At 42.2% G+C, this 19,329-nt stretch overlaps 2 protein-coding genes across 3 annotated transcripts in view; one reads left to right on the top strand and one right to left on the bottom strand.

The window, feature by feature from the left end:
* The window catches only part of kcnab1a (potassium voltage-gated channel subfamily A regulatory beta subunit 1a), a 159,616-nt gene extending 149,690 nt beyond the window's left edge, over positions 1–9,926 (top strand). For both annotated transcript variants that reach the window (XM_079515126.1, XM_079515125.1), the window contains exons 9-14: positions 2,162–2,247; positions 7,156–7,276; positions 8,018–8,112; positions 8,848–8,968; positions 9,590–9,678; positions 9,791–9,926. In XM_079515126.1, coding sequence (XP_079371252.1) covers positions 2,162–2,247; positions 7,156–7,276; positions 8,018–8,112; positions 8,848–8,968; positions 9,590–9,678; positions 9,791–9,880 — 602 coding nt within the window. In that variant the 3' untranslated portion in view covers positions 9,881–9,926. The remainder of the gene's footprint in view (positions 1–2,161; positions 2,248–7,155; positions 7,277–8,017; positions 8,113–8,847; positions 8,969–9,589; positions 9,679–9,790) is intronic.
* A 3,735-nt stretch (positions 9,927–13,661) lies between these two features.
* On the bottom strand, positions 13,662–18,201 carry ssr3 (signal sequence receptor, gamma). The gene is made up of 5 exons (XM_079514300.1): positions 17,922–18,201; positions 17,071–17,197; positions 15,972–16,070; positions 15,487–15,618; positions 13,662–13,958 (listed from the first exon to the last, which is right to left on the bottom strand). The coding sequence occupies exons 1-5, from the start codon at positions 18,052–18,054 to the stop codon at positions 13,892–13,894; spliced, it is 558 nt and encodes a 185-aa protein (XP_079370426.1). The 5' UTR covers positions 18,055–18,201; the 3' UTR covers positions 13,662–13,891.
* Positions 18,202–19,329: the final 1,128 nt, after the last annotated feature.

Consider the following 19,329-nt stretch of genomic DNA (forward strand, 5'->3'; position numbering starts at 1 on the left):
ATTTTGGGCGGGAACCCCTTTTGGTGTTTTAAACATTGTTATAATTTAGCTATTGAAAAATAGCAGATCTACAAGCTCATAGCGCGCCACCGAGTGGCGCGCTACGAGCTTGTAGGTCTGCTATTTTTGAAAAATCGTGAAAATATTTATTTCAGAAAATTGGAGGATTTAGAAGGATTTTTTTAAATTTTGAGGTCAGGCCTAAATGGGTCAAATGATAAGGGACAATATCGGTGGCACCCAACTGTATGTCATGGTATTCTTTTGTCCTTCCTCTCAACAGTACATTCCCTTCCTCCATTTCACTCCCTATGGATGCTCTTCCTTCCCCACTGCGTACCGCTCACTCTCTGCCCCACTGCGTACCGCTCGCTCTCTGTTCTCTCCTGATGTGTTGTCAGGAAACAGGCAGCGAGGAGCAGAATTAAGTGTGACGGTCTGTGACCGCAGTGTTTTCTGCAGCAACATGCTCTCAGAGAGAGAGAGAGAGAGAGAGAGAGAGAGAGAGAGAGAGAGAGACACAGAGACAGAGAGACAGACAGACAGAAGAGATATAAAAGTAGACAGCCACAGCGGTTGGAAGAGGGAGTGAAACTACAATAGTAATGTTATTTGTCTTGGCAAGATGCTATTTGCAGCGTGAGCTGACATTTTCGAAGATACAATTGGCCCTCTTCAAACAGAAGTAGACACTGAGGAACACAATAACAACACCTGCATTTCCAAAGTCCTGTTAGTTTTCAAAGGTACTTTTTAAAGTTTCAATCAAGAATAGAGCTACTCTGGGGAAGAAGACAAAAACAGACTCCTACAAAATTAAACACATTTAAATCAGCTGTTGTTAAGGTATCAATTTCAATTCTGAGGCCTTGCCAGCGGCCAATTAAGACTTAAGATTCAGCAGAATATAGCTGTCACAGTGGAACTGTGGAAGAGCACAATCCCATGATGAATAACCTTAATGACAGCAATAATCTGAGTTTTGGCTGAGCCCTGATTGCTGTTGGCTCACAGTTGGCCATGTTGCTGTTAATTGCCTCATTAAAAATGCAGTGGGCTTGAATGTGATCAGACTCTCAGAGCACTTTAGCGATTGAGGCTGAGGTCGTTGATCACTCACTCAGCCCCCTCGGGTCGGTTGTGATGTGGTAGCGAGGGTAAGTGAGGTACACAAGGTGCTGTGCATGTGGCACAAACCAGTGGAGCTGTTGTTCTGAGAAAATTCCCCATTGCTTGCATATTCTTTAGTAATCATTATCGTGATCTCTCTCTTTTTCTGGAAAAAAATAAAAAATCAGACCCGTCTGTACTGTACTGTACTGTACTGTACTGTACTGTACTGTACTGTACTGTACTGTACTGTACTGTACTGTACTGTACTGTACTGTACTGTACTGTACTGACACTTGGTTGTGACATTAGTTACTGGAGTCTGACTAGCCTGTCCCAGCCAGCGTGATTTCTTGTCTAGAGGGCCAGAAATTGGTTCACCGATCTGAGCGCCCGCCCCCCTCCTCACCTCCCATACCTGGTAGAAAACAGCAGAGAACACTGACGTCACCAAATTTGGAGCGACGCCTAGACCAGGAAATGTGGCGCGTTTGCCCAGGCTTTTCTTTTACTTGTGAAAACGAAAAGCCTGCGGTCTCCGAGGCTAGAGTCAGAGACTGACTGAAAGAAAGTTTGAAAACAAACATTGCATTGTCCAGATAAGCAAACCTGCAGGAGACACATTTTTCTCTATTGCTCTAAAGAAATATTAAAATTGGGTCATGGGATTTGAAACTGTCTGCATATTTTACAGTGTGGTAGACTGCTCCCATAAATTAATTATTACTCCTGCTCTAGTGCCTAATAAAACGGCACTGTACACATGGTATACATATAGCCTATGGTATTTATGTATATTTATTTGAAATATGACTTTATTGGAAAGTAAGAGATCCATGAATGAAGTGCAAGCAAATATATGAAGGAATGTATATCATTCAAGCAATCAACCAAACAATCCTCAGAAGATCTGTCTATCTATATAGTGTTGTTGTGTGCAGGATTCAAATTTCTTGGGGGATGGGGGTTAAATACATGCCTCTGCTTTTGATGATAATATTTATTTATTTTTTACAAATTGAACCCTGGCTATGTGCCTCTGTGTTTCCAGAGATTGTACGGGCCATGACTTATGTGATCAACCAGGGCATGGCCATGTACTGGGGAACCTCTCGATGGACGGCCATGGAGATCATGGTGAGCACACAAAACTACTTTTATCTCTCTCAACTTCAAGCCAGCAATACATTCAGATAAGCTACTCTGTGAAATGTCATTGTGTAAATGCAAATAATACTGCACTGTTTTTGCTTAATTCCATATCCATACCATTCTCATTATGATGCAACTGCCCTCTCGTGGTCTGAACAACAACATAGCACTTCCTACATGCTAGTGTTTTCTTATGAGCCATCCCGGGTGTTATTTCTGAGCACTCTGGCAAATCATGACAATCACCTCCTCATCCTCAGCATTAAAAAGTGGAGAAGATGGTGTTCTGCCCAAATCCATTGGAGATCTGGCAACCGCAAGGTTCCCAGTTCGAACCCGGGCTCCCCCAGAGTTAGTGTCGAAGTGTCCTTGAGCAAGACTCTAAACCCCTAATTGCTCCTGATGTGCTGGTTAGTGGTTGGTGCCTTGCGTGGTTTCCTCTGCAATCGGTGTGTGTGTGTGTGTGTGTGTGTGTGTGTGTGTGTGTGTGTGTGTGTGTGTGTGTGTGTGTGTGTGTGTGTGTGTGTGTGTGTGTGTGTGTGTGTGTGTGTGTGTGTGTGTGTGTGTGTGTGTGTGTGTGTGTGTGTGTGTGTGTGTGATGCACAATCTACGTAAAGTGCTTTGGATAAAGGCGCAATATATATAAAATGCACCCACCATAACCTAGGGTCGGCTGCAGCCCAGTGGCTGGGGTGGCCCAAAAAACTTAATTATGAAATTGTAGTAAATTGTAAAAGTATTGCAATTCAATTGAGATTTGTGTTTAGTTATTGTATATTTAGTTCTATTATGGTGATTTTGCTGCTCCCCACAGACTTTTTGGGCCAAAGCGAACGCTCACACGGCTTGCTGTGTGGCCAAAAAGGCCTGGGGCCTAAAAAATTACTCTAGCCCAGGGGCCTCAACTCCTAGAAATCCGGCACTGGATACCTGGGCATATACATTGACAATAAACACACATGGAATGTTCACTGTCTGCTCTAACACTGCTTTTACTGTACATTCATAACATACATAGGTGGATTTGTGTACCGTGACCGTGTATGTATGATTGAGCTCTGATCAAACAGTCTGGATTCAAGTGGCTCTGTTGAAAAGCTGGGGAGATTTATTTAAGTCAGCTACAATATCAAGAAACAACACAGAGCATACCTCAGAAAGATATGAGCTTCAGGAACACTTGTGAAAATGATAAGAAGAATATCCCGAAGGATATTAGCGGGGATTAATTTATACAGGCTAACATCATCAAGGGTAGCCTATCTGCTTCTGCTACAGTATACAAACATTCTGTAGCAGTTACCCTGAAGACAGCTTGTTGAAATGTTGGTAATTAAAATGATCTCTGTGGATCTACATTGAGTGTTCTGTATTATTCCCTCTTTGAATCTTGTTGCCAGTATCAGCACCTTACAGAGACTGTGGTCCGTACAGTACTTTCTTGCTTATACAACAGCACATTCTGACAGTGATGGGAATGAGTCGACAAACAAACAAACTGATTCTAAATGCTCATTGCAAACTGTGGAGAATATTGGTGTCTGCTATCGATAAGGAGGACCTCAATGCCGTTCTCCATGAGAGGTAATATTGTTTTCTCTGGAATGCAATACCAACGCTGAGGGTACAGGGTAGGCCAAGATCGAACCATTATGGCTTGTTGTGAGCTTGTAGATCAGCTATTTTTATCAAAGACATTTTGTGTGTAGAGGGAAATACAAGCTGGTGGTAGTTAGGTAATATTCCAGTGCAACACAATGTTCTACCTGAAAAGATATTTCCACCGTGAGAAAACACAGACATTATATTTTGACCAGTTCCTCGATGCAATTTTCTGAAGCGTAATCGGTCACAATAATGTGAAGGTAACAAAGAACCCACCACATATTATTGTCTAGAGCAAGGGAGCAAGGTTTTTTAAATCAAAGTCGTTACCGCAGTAAAATATTTGTTCTCCGCACTTGATTTGTATGTTATTTTTGCAGAATGTTCACCCTCAGTCTATTGATGATAATGATAGGGTAGAACAACATGCTCTATGGTGTGTGGGGAAGAGGTGTTTTAATTGATGGAGGCACATTTTGACACACTTTGATTCACTGCCCAGCAAATAGCCTCTCCATTAACCTTCCTGTTTAATTTGTCACTTGCACAGGGACATGTTCCAAAGCATTGGAAGCATAACAAATATGTCTACATAACAAATATTTAATATTAGATAGAAGGTTTCCGTCTGACAGCGATGATATAGAAGTGGACATTCTACTGTGTCTATTGTAGATATGACCAACTGGGACAGTTGGATCCCCCAGGAGGAAGTCACTAATGTTGCCCTGGAGAGGGAAGTCTGGAGCTCTCTGGTAGAGCTGTTGCCCCCGCGACCCGACTATGGATAAGCGGTTGAAGATGGATGGATGGATGGAAGTTAAAGATGTTTTTATGTTTGAAGAATCTTTTTTGGAAAAATCGCCCAGTTCTAAATCAAATCAAATGGACTTATCATACCCTAGCGTCCCTCTTATGGCCATATCATAATAGGCGAATATTCGGCCAACATTCTGCAAAAATATCAGATCTGCAAGCTCACAATGTTCAGCAAAGAACTTGATGTAGAGCAGAAAAAGGAGTGGACCGGGTACAGACCTCTGGGAGATCTAGGCCAACAAAATATATGGTTTAAGACTAGTGGCTAAAAGCACAGTGAAGTGAGAGGAGAGATGGATCGGGAGGGCAAAAAAAGAGTAAAGAGGATGAAAACAGCCGATCTACAGGCTGACACATTGAGAGCTTGTAGTTTGCCTATTTTCGGTTATTATTTTAAGCATTTGTAGGTCAAACTAGAAATATGTTCAGAAGCATTTTCCATAAAAAACTGTCTCAAATTTTGACGTTTTTTTGAAGGTTAGGTGAGGTCTTCAACTTGTTGGCAGTATGTAGAACCTTAGGAACAACATGACTAAAACACATCGCATTTCCAGTAGGGAGATTTTATTCTGCTTGAATCCATGGGAAAGAACAAAGAGTAAGTGAATGCTCTGGAGAGGATTGTTGGAAATAAAGACCCAGCTTATAGAAGTGAAGTATTCCAGAGGGATGGTAGTATCCTCCAGTACTGTTCCTGCCATCTCTTTCAGTATGCAGTAGGCCTACTCATCTCTTTAACTAACTGGTTCTCAAAGTCCAGTCTGGGCACCCCAGAGGTCCTTGAGGGGGGTTCCAGGGGGGCCCCATCAAAATAAGGAACAGTTTCAATTAAGCCTTATTTGGCTTTTGGCTCACTTTTAACATTTTTGACAAATCTTCTCTTGTCCCTGGCACAAAATCTTTTAGTCGGTTCTGACTTCTGAGACATAATGATGAAAGTGGTGAGGTGTAGCCAATAGCCATGGGTTTGATGTGGTTATTGAAAGAGAATAACAATGACTTCTCAGTGTACATGACTGTGTACAAGGAGCCACAAGCGCACACACACGTGCACGCTCGCACATGACAGCAGCAACATGATCTTTATATTAACGCCAAATAGCCCAAGAATTCACTGTCACTGTCACATAGTGTTGACAGCAGACCTACACGATAATAGAGTGAGTCTGCTAATGATTAAGAAGCTGTGTGTGTGTGTGTGTGTGTGTGTGTGTGTGTGTGTGTGTGTGTGTGTGTGTGTGTGTGTGTGTGTGTGTGTGTGTGTGTGTGTGTGTGTGTGTGTGTGTGTGTGTGTGTGTGTGTGTGTGTGTGTGTGTGTGTGCATGCGTGTGAGAGAGGGAGTATGCGTGCAATCCGTGCATGCATCTATTCCCTATGGCTTTGTCTTTTTCTCCAAGACATTATGGAAATCTAGGTAATCCCATATATGTGTGAACTGGAATGCAAAGGCTTAACAGTGTTGTGATAGCGAATATTGATTTGATGAAGTAAGCTGCAGTTGGAGTTTATTTCACCTCGTGTCAAGTGTAAGTTGAAGTTAGCGTTCACTGTTCACCTTGTCTGCCCTTCTGTCTCTGTATCAGTGTATCTTGATTGATTCCCTGTTCATTATCCAACAACTTCATCACCCTGTCCCTCTTGCCCTCCCGCCCACTGCACAAGGAAACAAAGAGCTCTTTGTAATAATTATTGTCTCTTTCGGGTGGAAACGTCATGTCCAAAACTGTTACTTTCAGGATTCAAAAGTGGCAAAAGTAGCACATCTACAAGCTAGTTTTGAGCTTGTGACACTGTATTGTATGAAGTAGGGCATTCATTTAAAAGAAACAACACGTTAGAATATGGATATAAGAATAGATAGAATTCTGCCCGATAGCATCGATATATACTGTATGTCACTCACAGTACGATTGGAAAACGAGTCAGATTGAAAAAGGTGCACTCGGTTTCAACGTCGGAGTCTGAAGGTGACTTGAGCCACGAGAGGCACCGTCGAGTGAGCTAAAGCGAGCTAGTCTCCGGGCCGAATGTAAATCATTACCACTCCAAGCTAACAGCCAAGTGGTCCCTACTTCCTACCCCCGTTCTTTGTGCATGCATTATGTGCAAGTGGTTAAAGGAAACAAAAGATGAAAGTGGAGCCACAACCACAACATAGGGATATAAAACCAAAACAAGATATAAGAATAAACCGAAGCGGAATTAATTCCGAGGTGGTTGCGCAAAATACATTTGTTTTAGGTTCCCTTTTTGATGTAGAGTACTGTACCGCTGTCACCTCACTTTCATGGTCCATAATCTGTGTTTCTGCATAGTCACACCATGCTCATACTGTATGCTGTATGTTCTGGCTGACAGTTAGTTTATACTTGTACACAAATTATTTCACGATGCATTGCACTCTTCACTTTAAAATAAGATACCGGTAAGTGAATCTCTCCCTCTCTGTCTCTGTCTCTCTCTCTGCAGGAGGCTTATTCCGTGGCCAGACAGTTTAACCTGATCCCTCCAGTGTGTGAGCAGGCAGAGTACCATCTGTTCCAGAGGGAGAAGGTGGAGGTTCAGCTGCCCGAGCTGTACCACAAGATAGGCAAGTGTTCTTCACTGGGTGAACCCTTCACTTCCACTGCCAAACCACATCGTTTTCAGTGGTGGAAAGAGTACTATTTTGTTTTTTACTTAAAAGTATCAACACTGCAATGTAGAAATACTCAGAATTTACTAAATTTACTTAAGTACTAAAGTCTTGGTATCAAAATGTACTTAAAGTAGGCTACCAAAAGTAGAAGTACTCATTGTACAGTATGTCCCATTTCACAAGTTTTCAAAGGAATAAAGTAAGTAAAGAATATTAAGATTAAATGTGTGTAAAGACCACTTATGATCTGACCTGGCCCAGCTGATCTCCACTTCCTTAAATCAGTCTCTTATAACGTCAGGTAGCCCAGGAACCTTGTCTGATCAAACAAGTCCGCCAGCAGGGAATTTGACCATGACACAATTACATCACTTCTGAATTCAATGTTAACCACTTGAACCCTAGCATTCCTGTTTTGGCCAAAAATAGACGACCGACAAGTTCACAACTTGTGGAGGGAAAAAGAGCGCGAGTTGTAGGCAACTCATGTCCAGTTTACGTCCCCTTGCCATTTTTAGTTTGAGACCATAACAATGTGGTGATGCAAGATACACAGTACATTAGAAGTTAGAAATTAAATCTAGTACATATTGATATTAGTTATCCATAATATAGAAAAAACCTATTGTTCTCCTGAATATCTCCAACACAGTCAAACCACCTGAGAGTTCACACTTTTCTCCATGGTGACAGGGGTAGGGGCGATGACGTGGTCTCCACTGGCATGTGGCATCATCACAGGGAAGTACGAGAATGGTATCCCAGAAACCTCCAGGGCCTCCATGAAGGTAAAAGATTATATAAAATATTATATATATATTATATATATATATGTATATATAATTTATTTTGGGGGGCGCTATTTTGAGGGGCGCTAGCTTTGTGTGTTTGTGTGTATGAGCCGTGTTTGTGTTTGTAGAATGTGATGATTTGATTGGTTGAGCACGGAATGTATGATGATGTATGACGATCTAGTATGATGATAAGAACGCCCCTCACTGTGAGTGTGATTTTTTTGGGGGGACAATTGGGGGGACAATTGACTAATTGTAACTCTTTCTAATGGTTGTACATTCTCAGAATTAAATTGACACTGGGGAGTTTTCTATCGTAGCCTATCAAGTCAAGTCTAAATTTATAAAGCACTTGTACAATCTAGGCTACTTTAATCTACCAAAGTGCAGACTAGGACCTAGCTAAACCACACATAGAGAAACCATAGATAGACATAAACAACAAGAGACACAGCTCAAAGGCACAGATAAACAAGTAAACTGCTGTTGACAGTGAAGGTGACTTTACAGTTTCCATTCTCTCCCCCCCCCCCCCCCCCCCCCCCACCCCCCTTCCTCTGTGTGGAACTAACTCACTGGCTCCCTCACTGTACATCTCTACCCACTTCTCCCTTTCTGTTTCTTTCCCCCTTCTCTCTCTCTCTCTCTCTCTCTCTCTCTCTCTCTCTCTCTCTCTCCCTCTCCCTCTCCCTCTCTCCCTTCCCTGCTCCCTCTCTTCTCGCTGGGCAGTCGTACCAGTGGCTGAAGGATAAGATAGTAAGTGATGATGGCAGGAAACAGCAGGCCAAGCTGAAGGAGCTGGGCCACATTGCAGAGAAGCTGGGCTGCACCCTGCCTCAGCTGGCTGTGGGTAAGATGCATAGAGCTGTAGAAAAAGTAGAGGACGGACGTCTGTCACTCTGAGTGTACCTTTTTGCTCAATTTGCACACTCAGAGTTATAGTCCTGTAAGGGTTCATTTGGAGCCCCCTCCCTGAAAACCACTGTCTTCCATCATTCTTGGGGATTCCCACCCTGGTAGTGTTTCAATTACTGCTCTTTAATTATATCTGTCTTGTGCATTTCTTGCTAAAATCTACATTTCCACATCTACTTTATTAGTTGTATTAGTTGTACAGTATAAAATAAAGTCATTGGGCATTTGGGCAAACACAAATGCCCTTTAAGAATAGAAATATCAAATAAAGGTCAAAGAGAAATAAGTGGTCACTATTTCAGCCAAAGATGACAGCAGTGCACCACCTGGTGGTTGCTGTTTGAATGGCCATTATTGAAATCACTTCACATGCTTCCACAGCTTTCATTATCACAAGCTGTCTTTCAGTGGGGAATTGTAGTTCTGTCATATAATTATGCTAATATACAAGCACATTTAATTCAGCTGAACTGTAATGAGTTTAGTTCAGACTCAATAAAGCCTTGTAGCTTATTGTTTGTATGAATAAAACATGATCTCTCTGTGTCTCTCTCAGCATGGTGTCTGAGGAATGAAGGAGTGAGCTCAGTGTTGTTGGGCACATCCAACCCTGAACAGCTCACTGAGAATCTAGGGGCTATACAGGTGTGCACGCACGCAAACACACAGACACACAAACTCAGACAACACAAATAACCTCTGTTGTATTCTGCTGCCTGACGTGTCTCCTAATTTCCCTCCCTCCCTCTGCTCCCAGGTCCTTCCTAAGATGACGTCTCATGTGGCGTCAGACATTGACCACATACTAGGCAACAGGCCATACAGTAAGAAGGATTACCGCACCTAGACCACTGGGGTGGACTAACAAAGGACACATGGTGTCCTGATGGCCTGGTGTCCTATCCTACCTATCTACTTACCCATCGTACCACTACCACCACCGTGGGTCCGCTGTCTCAATGCTCCTGTCCATGGTTTTCTCCTTGGGCCGCTGCCCAGCCCAACTCAGCCTTGCTAAAACCATCATAACCTAACCTAGTCTGTTTAAGACTATAGCCCTGTTTAACTCAGCTGCACCTAACCGAATTATCTGCAGTTCAGCACAGACAAGAAAAGCCTAACCTAGCCTTCCACAGCCTAACCTGAGTTTAGTCGAAGCCAGTCCAGTTCATCTTACCTAACCAGTGTCTCAGCCTAGATCAGCTCAGCTATACCCTGTCCTGTCCTGTCCTGCCCTGCCCTGTCGTCCTGTCCTGTCCAGCTCATCCTGTAGCCTAAACCTGCTCATCTGAGCTCAGAGCAGCTTCCTAGATCCAAGTTACTGTTCTATGCTGAGTTCAACTCTGTTCAGGCCAGGGGCCCTGTTTATTACATTATGAATGAATGAATTATTATTTTTATCTGCCACAGCAAGAACTGATATTGAAACCACTAGCTCCAGGTGTTTGCCGCTGGCATTATGGACCTGCAGAACAGGAGAGATCCAGTTAGGATCCCTCCTGTTCTGCAGTTCCTTAATTGCTGAAAGTGTCCTTTCAGATAATTTCTGAACTGGTTGTAGTGATGCTTGGCTATTTGCAGGCAAATCAAATGCAGCATTATGGCCATTATTATGCACCAGAATCATTTAATATACTCAGTAAGTTCCAATATTTACTCAGTGGAAAAGAAAATGCCTGCCTTTTGTAAACGATTATAACTACAGAGGCCAAATTCATCTAACCCTTTCAATTGATGTTACATGTAACTTTTTGCTTTAATCTTTTTTCATATTCACATGACTTATTTAAAGCCATGGATGCAGCTGAATGTAGTTCTCTTCCTTTCTCTCTCTCTCTCTCTCTCTCTCTCTCTCTCTCGCACGCACGCACACACACACATACACACACACATAGCCCCATATGTGCCCTCTCCCTACGCTCATTCTGTAGCTCCGAGAGCATAGTGCTGACTCTGCTGAGGGATCATACTGGGGCTAACACACACACAAACTTAGAAGTGCCCCAGGATTTGGAGCACACCTGGACAATGCTACAGCTCTCTGAAACAAACTGTGATTGATCAGTGCTTTCCAATGTGCTGCGCTGCATGCCAAATACTGTGGGCTTTTTATCTGGATAAATCAATATTCTCACCACTCACACACCTCAAAATCAAAAGACATTAAACATCAAAGTGGAAGCATTTCCCTCACAGAGCAAGGTTTAATGACGACCTGGTTCTCAAACGTATTTATTTCAGGGACCCCTATAACCCTGAAGAAAAATCAAATTCTCGGTTGTTGAGTTCAAAGGATATTGTGTTGCGTGTGGTTTGTCTCTTGAAGTTCTTTACAAAGGCCCCATAGACCATTTTAAATGAACTGAACTGGAGTTTCAGACTCCCAACTCAGCCAAACCATGTTATCCAATAACCATCCAATCTAATTTCATCTACTCTTGTCTGATAGGCAGAGAATTTTACCTATATTAATATTAACCAATAGATGCATGTCAACTCCCCTTGTCTGGTGTTATTTAGTTATGCTCACCACAACAAAGCAAATATAATAGAATACCAGAAGGGTTTAGAAGAAATATACAATAAGCGTCTAATGCAGCAGTTTATGCTCTAGAGTCTAAGCCATTTCTAACCAACTTACTGACAGTGACCACACCCCAACCCCCTCCCCCCGTGAAGCCAGCTGAACTGAGGATTATGGGACACTGAGTTTAAGTGGGACGCGGCTCTGTGTTGGGGAAGAGTGAAGCATGATGTACCCAGTGGTCCTATTGAGCCAGTGCAGCCCTGCTTCTGTAGATCATAGAAAAGAGAAGCGGACTGTGTATCCTCTCGATTTGCATCCATCGTGGAGTCTCTTTATTGCCTATGAACTGAACCTGCTTTTTTGATTGCCGACATGAACCATAGGATTATGTTCTCACCTATACAGTAGACAGTAGACTACCTATCAGACAATGGTCATAGTACCAGCTATAGCTTATTGCTTGTTATAGTGGCACTGGCACTGAGAACAAAGCTAGGTACAGTGTTTTGACAAAAACCCATGGCAAATCATGGCAAAGGGTACAGTTTTTTTTTTTTGAGTGAATTATTGCAGAGTTTCTCTGGCACATATCTGAGGTAGTAATTTTGTTTTGGGGAATTCCAGGGAGCATATGTGTACATAAAACGATATGGCAAGCATTGTAACATAAGGGAAAAAACAACCTCAAGCCTCTTTTCTTGCAAATGTAAGCTGTACTGTATGAATAACATATATAAATAAAATGTAAATAGTGATTTGTTTGTTTTCTCCTCAGCTGTATCAATGCATTCTTTGTGTTTTGAGTCCATTCTTCAACCTTATCTATTAACATTTGATTAATGATGAACAACCACAACAGAGATGTGTTAAGTTTTCCAAGAGTGTACCATGACAATATATTATTGGCCAGATTCTGCAAATCAATTACAACTGCCTCAGGGAATGAGTTCAGTATTGAGCCGAGGATTTAATTAACTGATTTAGCCCGTATCACTTCCTAGTAACATTGTGGTAAAGACACATTTTTAGAAGTCCTCCAATATTTAACTCACTAAAATCAGATTTCAGCAAATGCGGAATATTGCATAGTATGAGGATATATCTTTGCTGTAAAAACTTTTTGCTTTTTTATTATTTGAAAACATTTTATAATAGTGAGTTAGTATAGCCGATCTACAACCTCACAATGCAAAGCAAGCGTTGTGAGTTTGTAGATCTGCTATTGTATGTGTATGCTGAAGTAGGACATTCATTTACAAAAAAAAGTTGAAATATGAAGATTTGGGCTGAGACACCAGTTAGGCTGTGGAAGGCTTGGTTAATTTCTGCCCAACCGCAACAGTATACTAAATTCAGTTAGAAACCTGGATACAGTAACTGCGTTATTGTGAAATAGGTAACTAACTAATAGGTAAATAACAAATATCATAGGGGCTACTATGATTAAAACTCCATGTGGGGAACACAAATCTGGGACATTTAAATTCAGATTTCACATGTAATATGTAACAAATAAAAAATAAGATTTTTGAGCAGGTGTTTAAAATTACTTATAAACCATATAGGAACAAAATGCCCACTCTTCAATTCTGGTTGCAAGTGTGGGATCTGCTTCTTTGTATGCCATCTTTCTTTGCCGTGATCCTTAAACTAATTAATCTAAATCGCAACTCTGCTCGATGATCAGTGATCACACACAAACACTTAACTTTCAACCTGGTGTTCCTATTTTGGGCATGCAATTACTTTTTCAAAATAGCTGATCAAGATCACAGCATGCCACATGACTCTTTTTGCAGTAAATATAGTAGTCAATAATGCATTTTAGGACTTGGCCTGGCTGACTGTGAATACTAGTCAAAATATACATAAAGTGCCTTGATTTGAGTTGGCCTTGCTAAACCCTGTTTTGGGGGGAGATCAGGTGTGAAATTTGGCTGTCTCAACTTCACACACTACTCATTAATACTATTATTTGGATATGGATCATTGGACGACCTGCTCTAACTCCTGAGCCAGTCGCCCGTTGTGTTTAACATTTGAGAATTCTACCAAATACATATACAGGTATATTTACTACATAGAGAGGAAGACAACAAGGTTACAGAAGATGGGGTCAAATCTGGCCCCTTTTATTTGTACAAAAAGAGAAAGACAGACCTGAAGACATAGTCCAGGTGCTTGGTCATGAATTTCATGAAGCTGAAATGGCATGGTTATTTTTTTTACTCCCAAACTTACATGCCCACTTTTAACAAAAAAAGAAACCCCTCCCCCCACCCCTTTGTTCCCTCCTCTTCTCCTTTTATTTATTTATTTTCTGTTCATGGTTCACTTGGAGCCGGTGGACAGCAGAGCAATCAGTCCGGATGAGGCGCTGATGGACAGAATGTAGTTACTGGAGAACAGTGGGTTAAGGCAACAACACGCATCATGGTAAAGATAGATCATGTATCGCTCAGCTTGTATGCCTATCTGCAATTCTGCATGCATTCTATGGTTCACAAACATGACGGTCTGACAGACAGACAGCAGACTGACAGTCACTACCGACCAGGGAGGTGGACTGTCGGCAGGCTGACAGGTGCTGGGCATCTCCTGTCCCCTCAGAGGGGGGTAGAACCTAGCAAAATCGAGGGTTACTGCGGCCATCGGCTAATTATATAAAAAAATAGAAGACCACATTATTGAATGGCATCAGCGTGTTTGAAAGTCAGCCAGTCATAGTTTTAAGCCAGCTCACTCACCTCTCCATCGCTCTCCTCCAAAGGTAGGATATGCATGCCGTAATGTCGCTGCGCTGCCATTAATTTATTATAATAGTAGGCAACTATAGCTGTAGGCTACTACTGTAGGCTACTACATTGATCTCATCATGTCATGAAATCAATCAAGTCTGGTGCCTCAGCATCAAACTTCCATTAGGCTAGATTAGACAAATCCATTCCCATGGCATTCAGACAGACGACAGTGAGATGATAGTAATCTAAAAGGCAGTCTTCCCCCCATTAATCAATGCAGCTCTAATAAAACAATATCGGATATCTTTTTTACCTCTGCAAAGCCGAGTGTGCAATTGTTCAATTGCCGCCCTGATCTATGCTGCTGCATTGTCTGAAGGAAGCCAAACAAAAATGTTCTCTTATGTAACTGTACGCAAGATGTAACATTAAAGTACAACCCTGAACCTTAAGGCCAGTGCACACATACCGGTAAGTTCCTTATTAACACAGGAGGAAAATGTAATTTATTCTTTGAATTGTTTTTGTTCCATTACTAAGCCAATTTCGCTGCTGCTCTGATGAAACTCTGTCTAATCAGCACAAATGATAATATTTCTAATGTGATTAATCCGTCCTCAAATCTTCTATTAACAGCTAGGTGTGCCTTCTTGCTCATTTCAGCACTACCTGTATTAATATAAACATTTCATTCCATTTTTTTCTTCTTTTTTGGGGAGGCTCATGTACCACAGTACCACTAGTGGTACTAGTACCAGTGGTTGGGAACCTCTGCCTTAGGTGAATCAAACAAAGTTACGTTTTCAATTTGCCAACATGCTGGTCGCTTGTCTGGTTAATATGTTGAACACATTACCAATGCAACTCAATTCACCTGCAGTTCCTCACGGTCCTATCCTGTTACCACGACAACGGATAGCAGCGTGACACCACAGCAGTGATGTCACACCGAGTATAAGGTCTACCCTAGGAGTAGTAGAGACTAGAGAGTAACTCCAGACACTTAGCCTGAGATTCTCAACCCAAGGGCTCAAGGTTCATACAACCTCGGTCTCCAGAGATAATCTATCTACACAGGTAGACTAGGTCTACCCCCATCGTGACCAGACTCTCAGGCTCTCCTGAGAGATCCTTGGTTACATATCCCATAATGACAGCGACACAACAACGTTTTGTAAAGGATACACAGTAGGGTTGAAGTTCCTGAGCAGGAAGAAGGAAGCGACGATGACGAGGACTAGGAAGAGGGTGTTGTTGTAGAAGATGGAGAAGGTGGTGGCCTCGTAGTCTGCTACCTCGTTCTTCTTCCACAGGATCCTGGAGCACCAAGAGGAGGGGGGGTCCATACAGGTTAGCTAAAGTGTGATTGCCCTCCCCCGCTCAGTAATCTGATGGAATTAATCACAGCTGTGTAGCTTGCTCTAAGTTTGTGTACGTCTAGTGTGATTACTTTACCTGGATCAGCTGGATGATACCGCACATTTGGACATTTGTCACTGAGTTATGTTATTGTGTTGTGGGTCTTTGTTTAAACTTCTCGGTTGCTGCCACTACTGCCAGAATAGCCTTGTCTGAATGAATGAATCACACTGTCTTTAGCGACCGAACAAACGTCGGTCAGTAAAGACATCTAGGTGTCAATTTCTAGTAGTCACCTAACCCATAATCACCTCTCATCCTTCTCCTTGCGAGACATCTTACGGTTGTCGGCCTCAGACAGCTTCCTGGTTACCTCCTTGGAAACGGCATCTTCCCGCTTCTGTGCAACTCTGAAGAGTAGATACAGAAACATTACAAATACAAAAAGGTTCCCTTTAACACAGTACATCAACAGACTTTATGCCCATAATGACTGGCTAGACACAGGTTTTGTAGCAATTCATAGCAATTGTAGAAATAATGGGCCTTCAATATCAAATATATATACATCATATATTACATTTTGGAAGAATTTGCCAATTTAACATTAAGGTGCCTCCTCTCTTCCGGTTACCCTACAATTTACTTGCTAAAGCTGCCTTTAACCACATTAACCCCTATATTGGGCATGTAAATTATAGGCAAAACTTTTTTTTTTAAAATCACACCTGTGTGAAGTGAAGGGGCGCTCTTATCATCGTACATCATGACGTAAATTCTCCATTCATTGTCAATGGGAATTTAATCTTTGTGTAGGACTTAAATAGCCGATTCGCTCGCCTGCATATGACATATTCTCTATTCATTGTCAATGGGAATTTAATGTTTGTGGAGGACAAAAATAGCCATTTTGCTCGTCCACATGACGAAAATTCCCCATTCATTGTCAATGGGGAATTTAATGTTTGTGTAAGACGAAAATAAAATAGTTGCATCTGTGAGCCACTTGCTTTGGCAATGTATTGTAAACGTATGTTTTCTCATGCCAATAAAGCTCCTCTGAATTGAAATTGAATTGTGAGCTATTTTAAAATCAGGTTTAATTAGTAAATAATCCTTGCCAATCAAGATATGTTCCAATTTCATCCCCTTCGTTGCCCATAAGAATGATGTGGCTCAGCAAGAGCTTTAGTCTTTATCAAAGCTGAAATAGAAATTATAGGCTTTTTTGTGGCCATTGTTTATTTTCTTCTTTTTTCCCCTCCACACAATCATCCCAGCATCTCACTATCTGTGTCTGTCTGTCTATCTCTCTCTCATATAAAGGCACATGTCTGCACAGGTGTGAAGTGAACTGTGGATGAGTATGTATTCATTAGTGTGGAACTATGTGCATCATGTTCAACATACTTGTGTTTGAGGACGAACTTGACGTTCTTGTAGGCGAAGGCCACGAGGTAGGTGCTGACCAGAGTCATCACAGCATAGAGAACGGCTGACTGGACCAGGTCCATGTGCCAGATCCTCCAGAACAACCCTGTACACACATGATGAGAACGCTCACATCAGTACAGCACTTACTTTAGCTGCTATTTGCTACAGTTTTACTTCTAAGCCAGTGTCTCTCAAAGAGGGATCCGGAGATCCCCTGGGGTCCTTGAGGTTCCAGGGGGTCCCTCACGAAATGATTGATAGTGACCAAATGGAACATATCTGTAACCCTGAGTGTACAATACAATACAATACAATACAATACAATACAATACAATACATACTATGGTTAAATATGAAAGTTTAAGTTAGTTATTGGGGAGGTTATGGGGGAACCCAACCGCTCCATTTGGTTCCCCCATATCTTATTCTTTCTGGGTTATTCCATGGCCTAGACCCTAATGCATACCAAACTTAGGCACCCTTGAAATTAAAACGTTTAAATAGAACCACTGACTGTTCTAACCAACTATACTACAACTATATGGTACCTACTACCAGTATACACAGTTCGGTTAGCAGCAACAGAAAGCTAGCAACCATCATGTCAAGCCTTACGTCTGCTCAATGGCCAATGATCTAAATTGATTTGTGATTTATTAATGACTAAATCGCCAACCAAGCAAAGAAAGCGATCTCTGCTGCCTGCTGTCATCATAGTTAATATAACATGAATGAATCACTTGTACCGTTAGCAACATCAGCTAGCAGCAGCTAACGTCAGATCATTGAATGAACAGAATTACACACAGACAGACATCTATACTTACAGATGGGAATGGCAGAGACGATGAGCGCATTTCCGTAGAACAGAGCGGTGGATTTGGCCGAGAGGTTCCTGCTGAAGTCCTGCAGGAGCAGGTCTTCCTCTGACTGCTGCTTGCTGCTGCCTTTAGGTGCCATGGTGGATGTTTCTGCGAGACTGAACGGTCCGCTGGTACCTTACAGAAAGAAGACTGACACGTAGAGCAAAGAGCTACACAGCGCTGCTAACGACGCGTCAGCACAAACACGGAAACGGCCCTGCGTCGGAACGGAAGCCGTCAGAGTTTAGAGCCTCAGAGAGCACTGTTCTTTTGGCAAATCTAGTGAGCAAATATAATACTTCCGGTGGACGATCTCTTCAAAATAAGAGTACCCTCTAGAGTATTGAAAAAAAGTTTAATTTGCACATTAAAACTATAAATTAAGCATTTAAACGATGCTATAGGACACACATTATGTTTCTGTGTAAAAATAAGTAATAAGTAATGTTTCTGTGTAAAGATAAGTAATTAAAAAGTTATCTAAATGGATAAATGCTATTCACTGGAGAGCATGGACTTTATAAAGTGGACGCTGGACAGAAATCCCTGCTATGTTTCGACTAGTGTGACATACGCACGCGTCCGGGGAGACCTCCTCTACAACACCACACTGTCCGCTAAGCAGCAGAGGTGTAAAACAAAAATTGGCACCAGGTCACAGGTCAAAAAACATAAAAAAACTTCCCATTTCCAGACTACAGTGGACTAAAGTGGACGCTGGACAGAAATCCCTGCTATGTTTCGACTAGTGTGACATACGCACGCGTCCGGGGAGACCTCCTCTACAACACCACACTGTCCGCTATGCAGCAGAGGTGTAAAACAAAAATTGGCACCAGGTCACAGGTCAAAAAACATAAAAAAACTTCCCATTTCCAGACTACAGTGGACTAAAGTGGACGCTGGACAGAAATCCCTGCTATGTTTCGACTAGTGTGACATACGCACGCGTCCGGGGAGACCTCCTCTACAACACCACACTGTCCGCTAAGCAGCAGAGGTGTAAAACAAAAATTGGCACCAGGTCACAGGTCAAAAAACATAAAAAAACTTCCCATTTCCAGACTACAGTGGACTAAAGTGGACGCTGGACAGAAATCCCTGCTATGTTTCGACTAGTGTGACATACGCACGTGTCCGGGGAGACCTCCTCTACAACACCACACTGTCCGCTAAGCAGCAGAGGTGTAAAACAAAAATTGGCACCAGGTCACAGGTCAAAAAACATAAAAAACTTCCCATTTCCAGACTACAGTGGACTAAAGTGGACGCTGGACAGAAATCCCTGCTATGTTTCGACTAGTGTGACATACGCACGCGTCCGGGGAGACCTCCTCTACAACACCACACTGTCCGCTAAGCAGCAGAGGTG

The sequence above is a fragment of the Electrona antarctica genome (assembly GCF_951216825.1).
Source record: "Electrona antarctica genome assembly, chromosome: 11".
In the NCBI taxonomy this organism is placed as follows: domain Eukaryota; kingdom Metazoa; phylum Chordata; class Actinopteri; order Myctophiformes; family Myctophidae; genus Electrona; species Electrona antarctica.

Excerpts from the sequence above, each read along its gene's own strand:
- ssr3 (XM_079514300.1), bottom strand. The coding sequence starts at position 18,054 with ATGGCACCTAAAGGCAGCAGCAAGCAGCAGTCAGAGGAAGACCTGCTC. Across the intron at positions 16,071-17,070 it reads AAGTTCGTCCTCAAACACAA|AGTTGCACAGAAGCGGGAAG; the intron begins GTATGTTGAACA and ends TCTACTCTTCAG. Across the intron at positions 15,619-15,971 it reads CGCAAGGAGAAGGATGAGAG|GATCCTGTGGAAGAAGAACG; the intron begins GTGATTATGGGT and ends TTGGTGCTCCAG.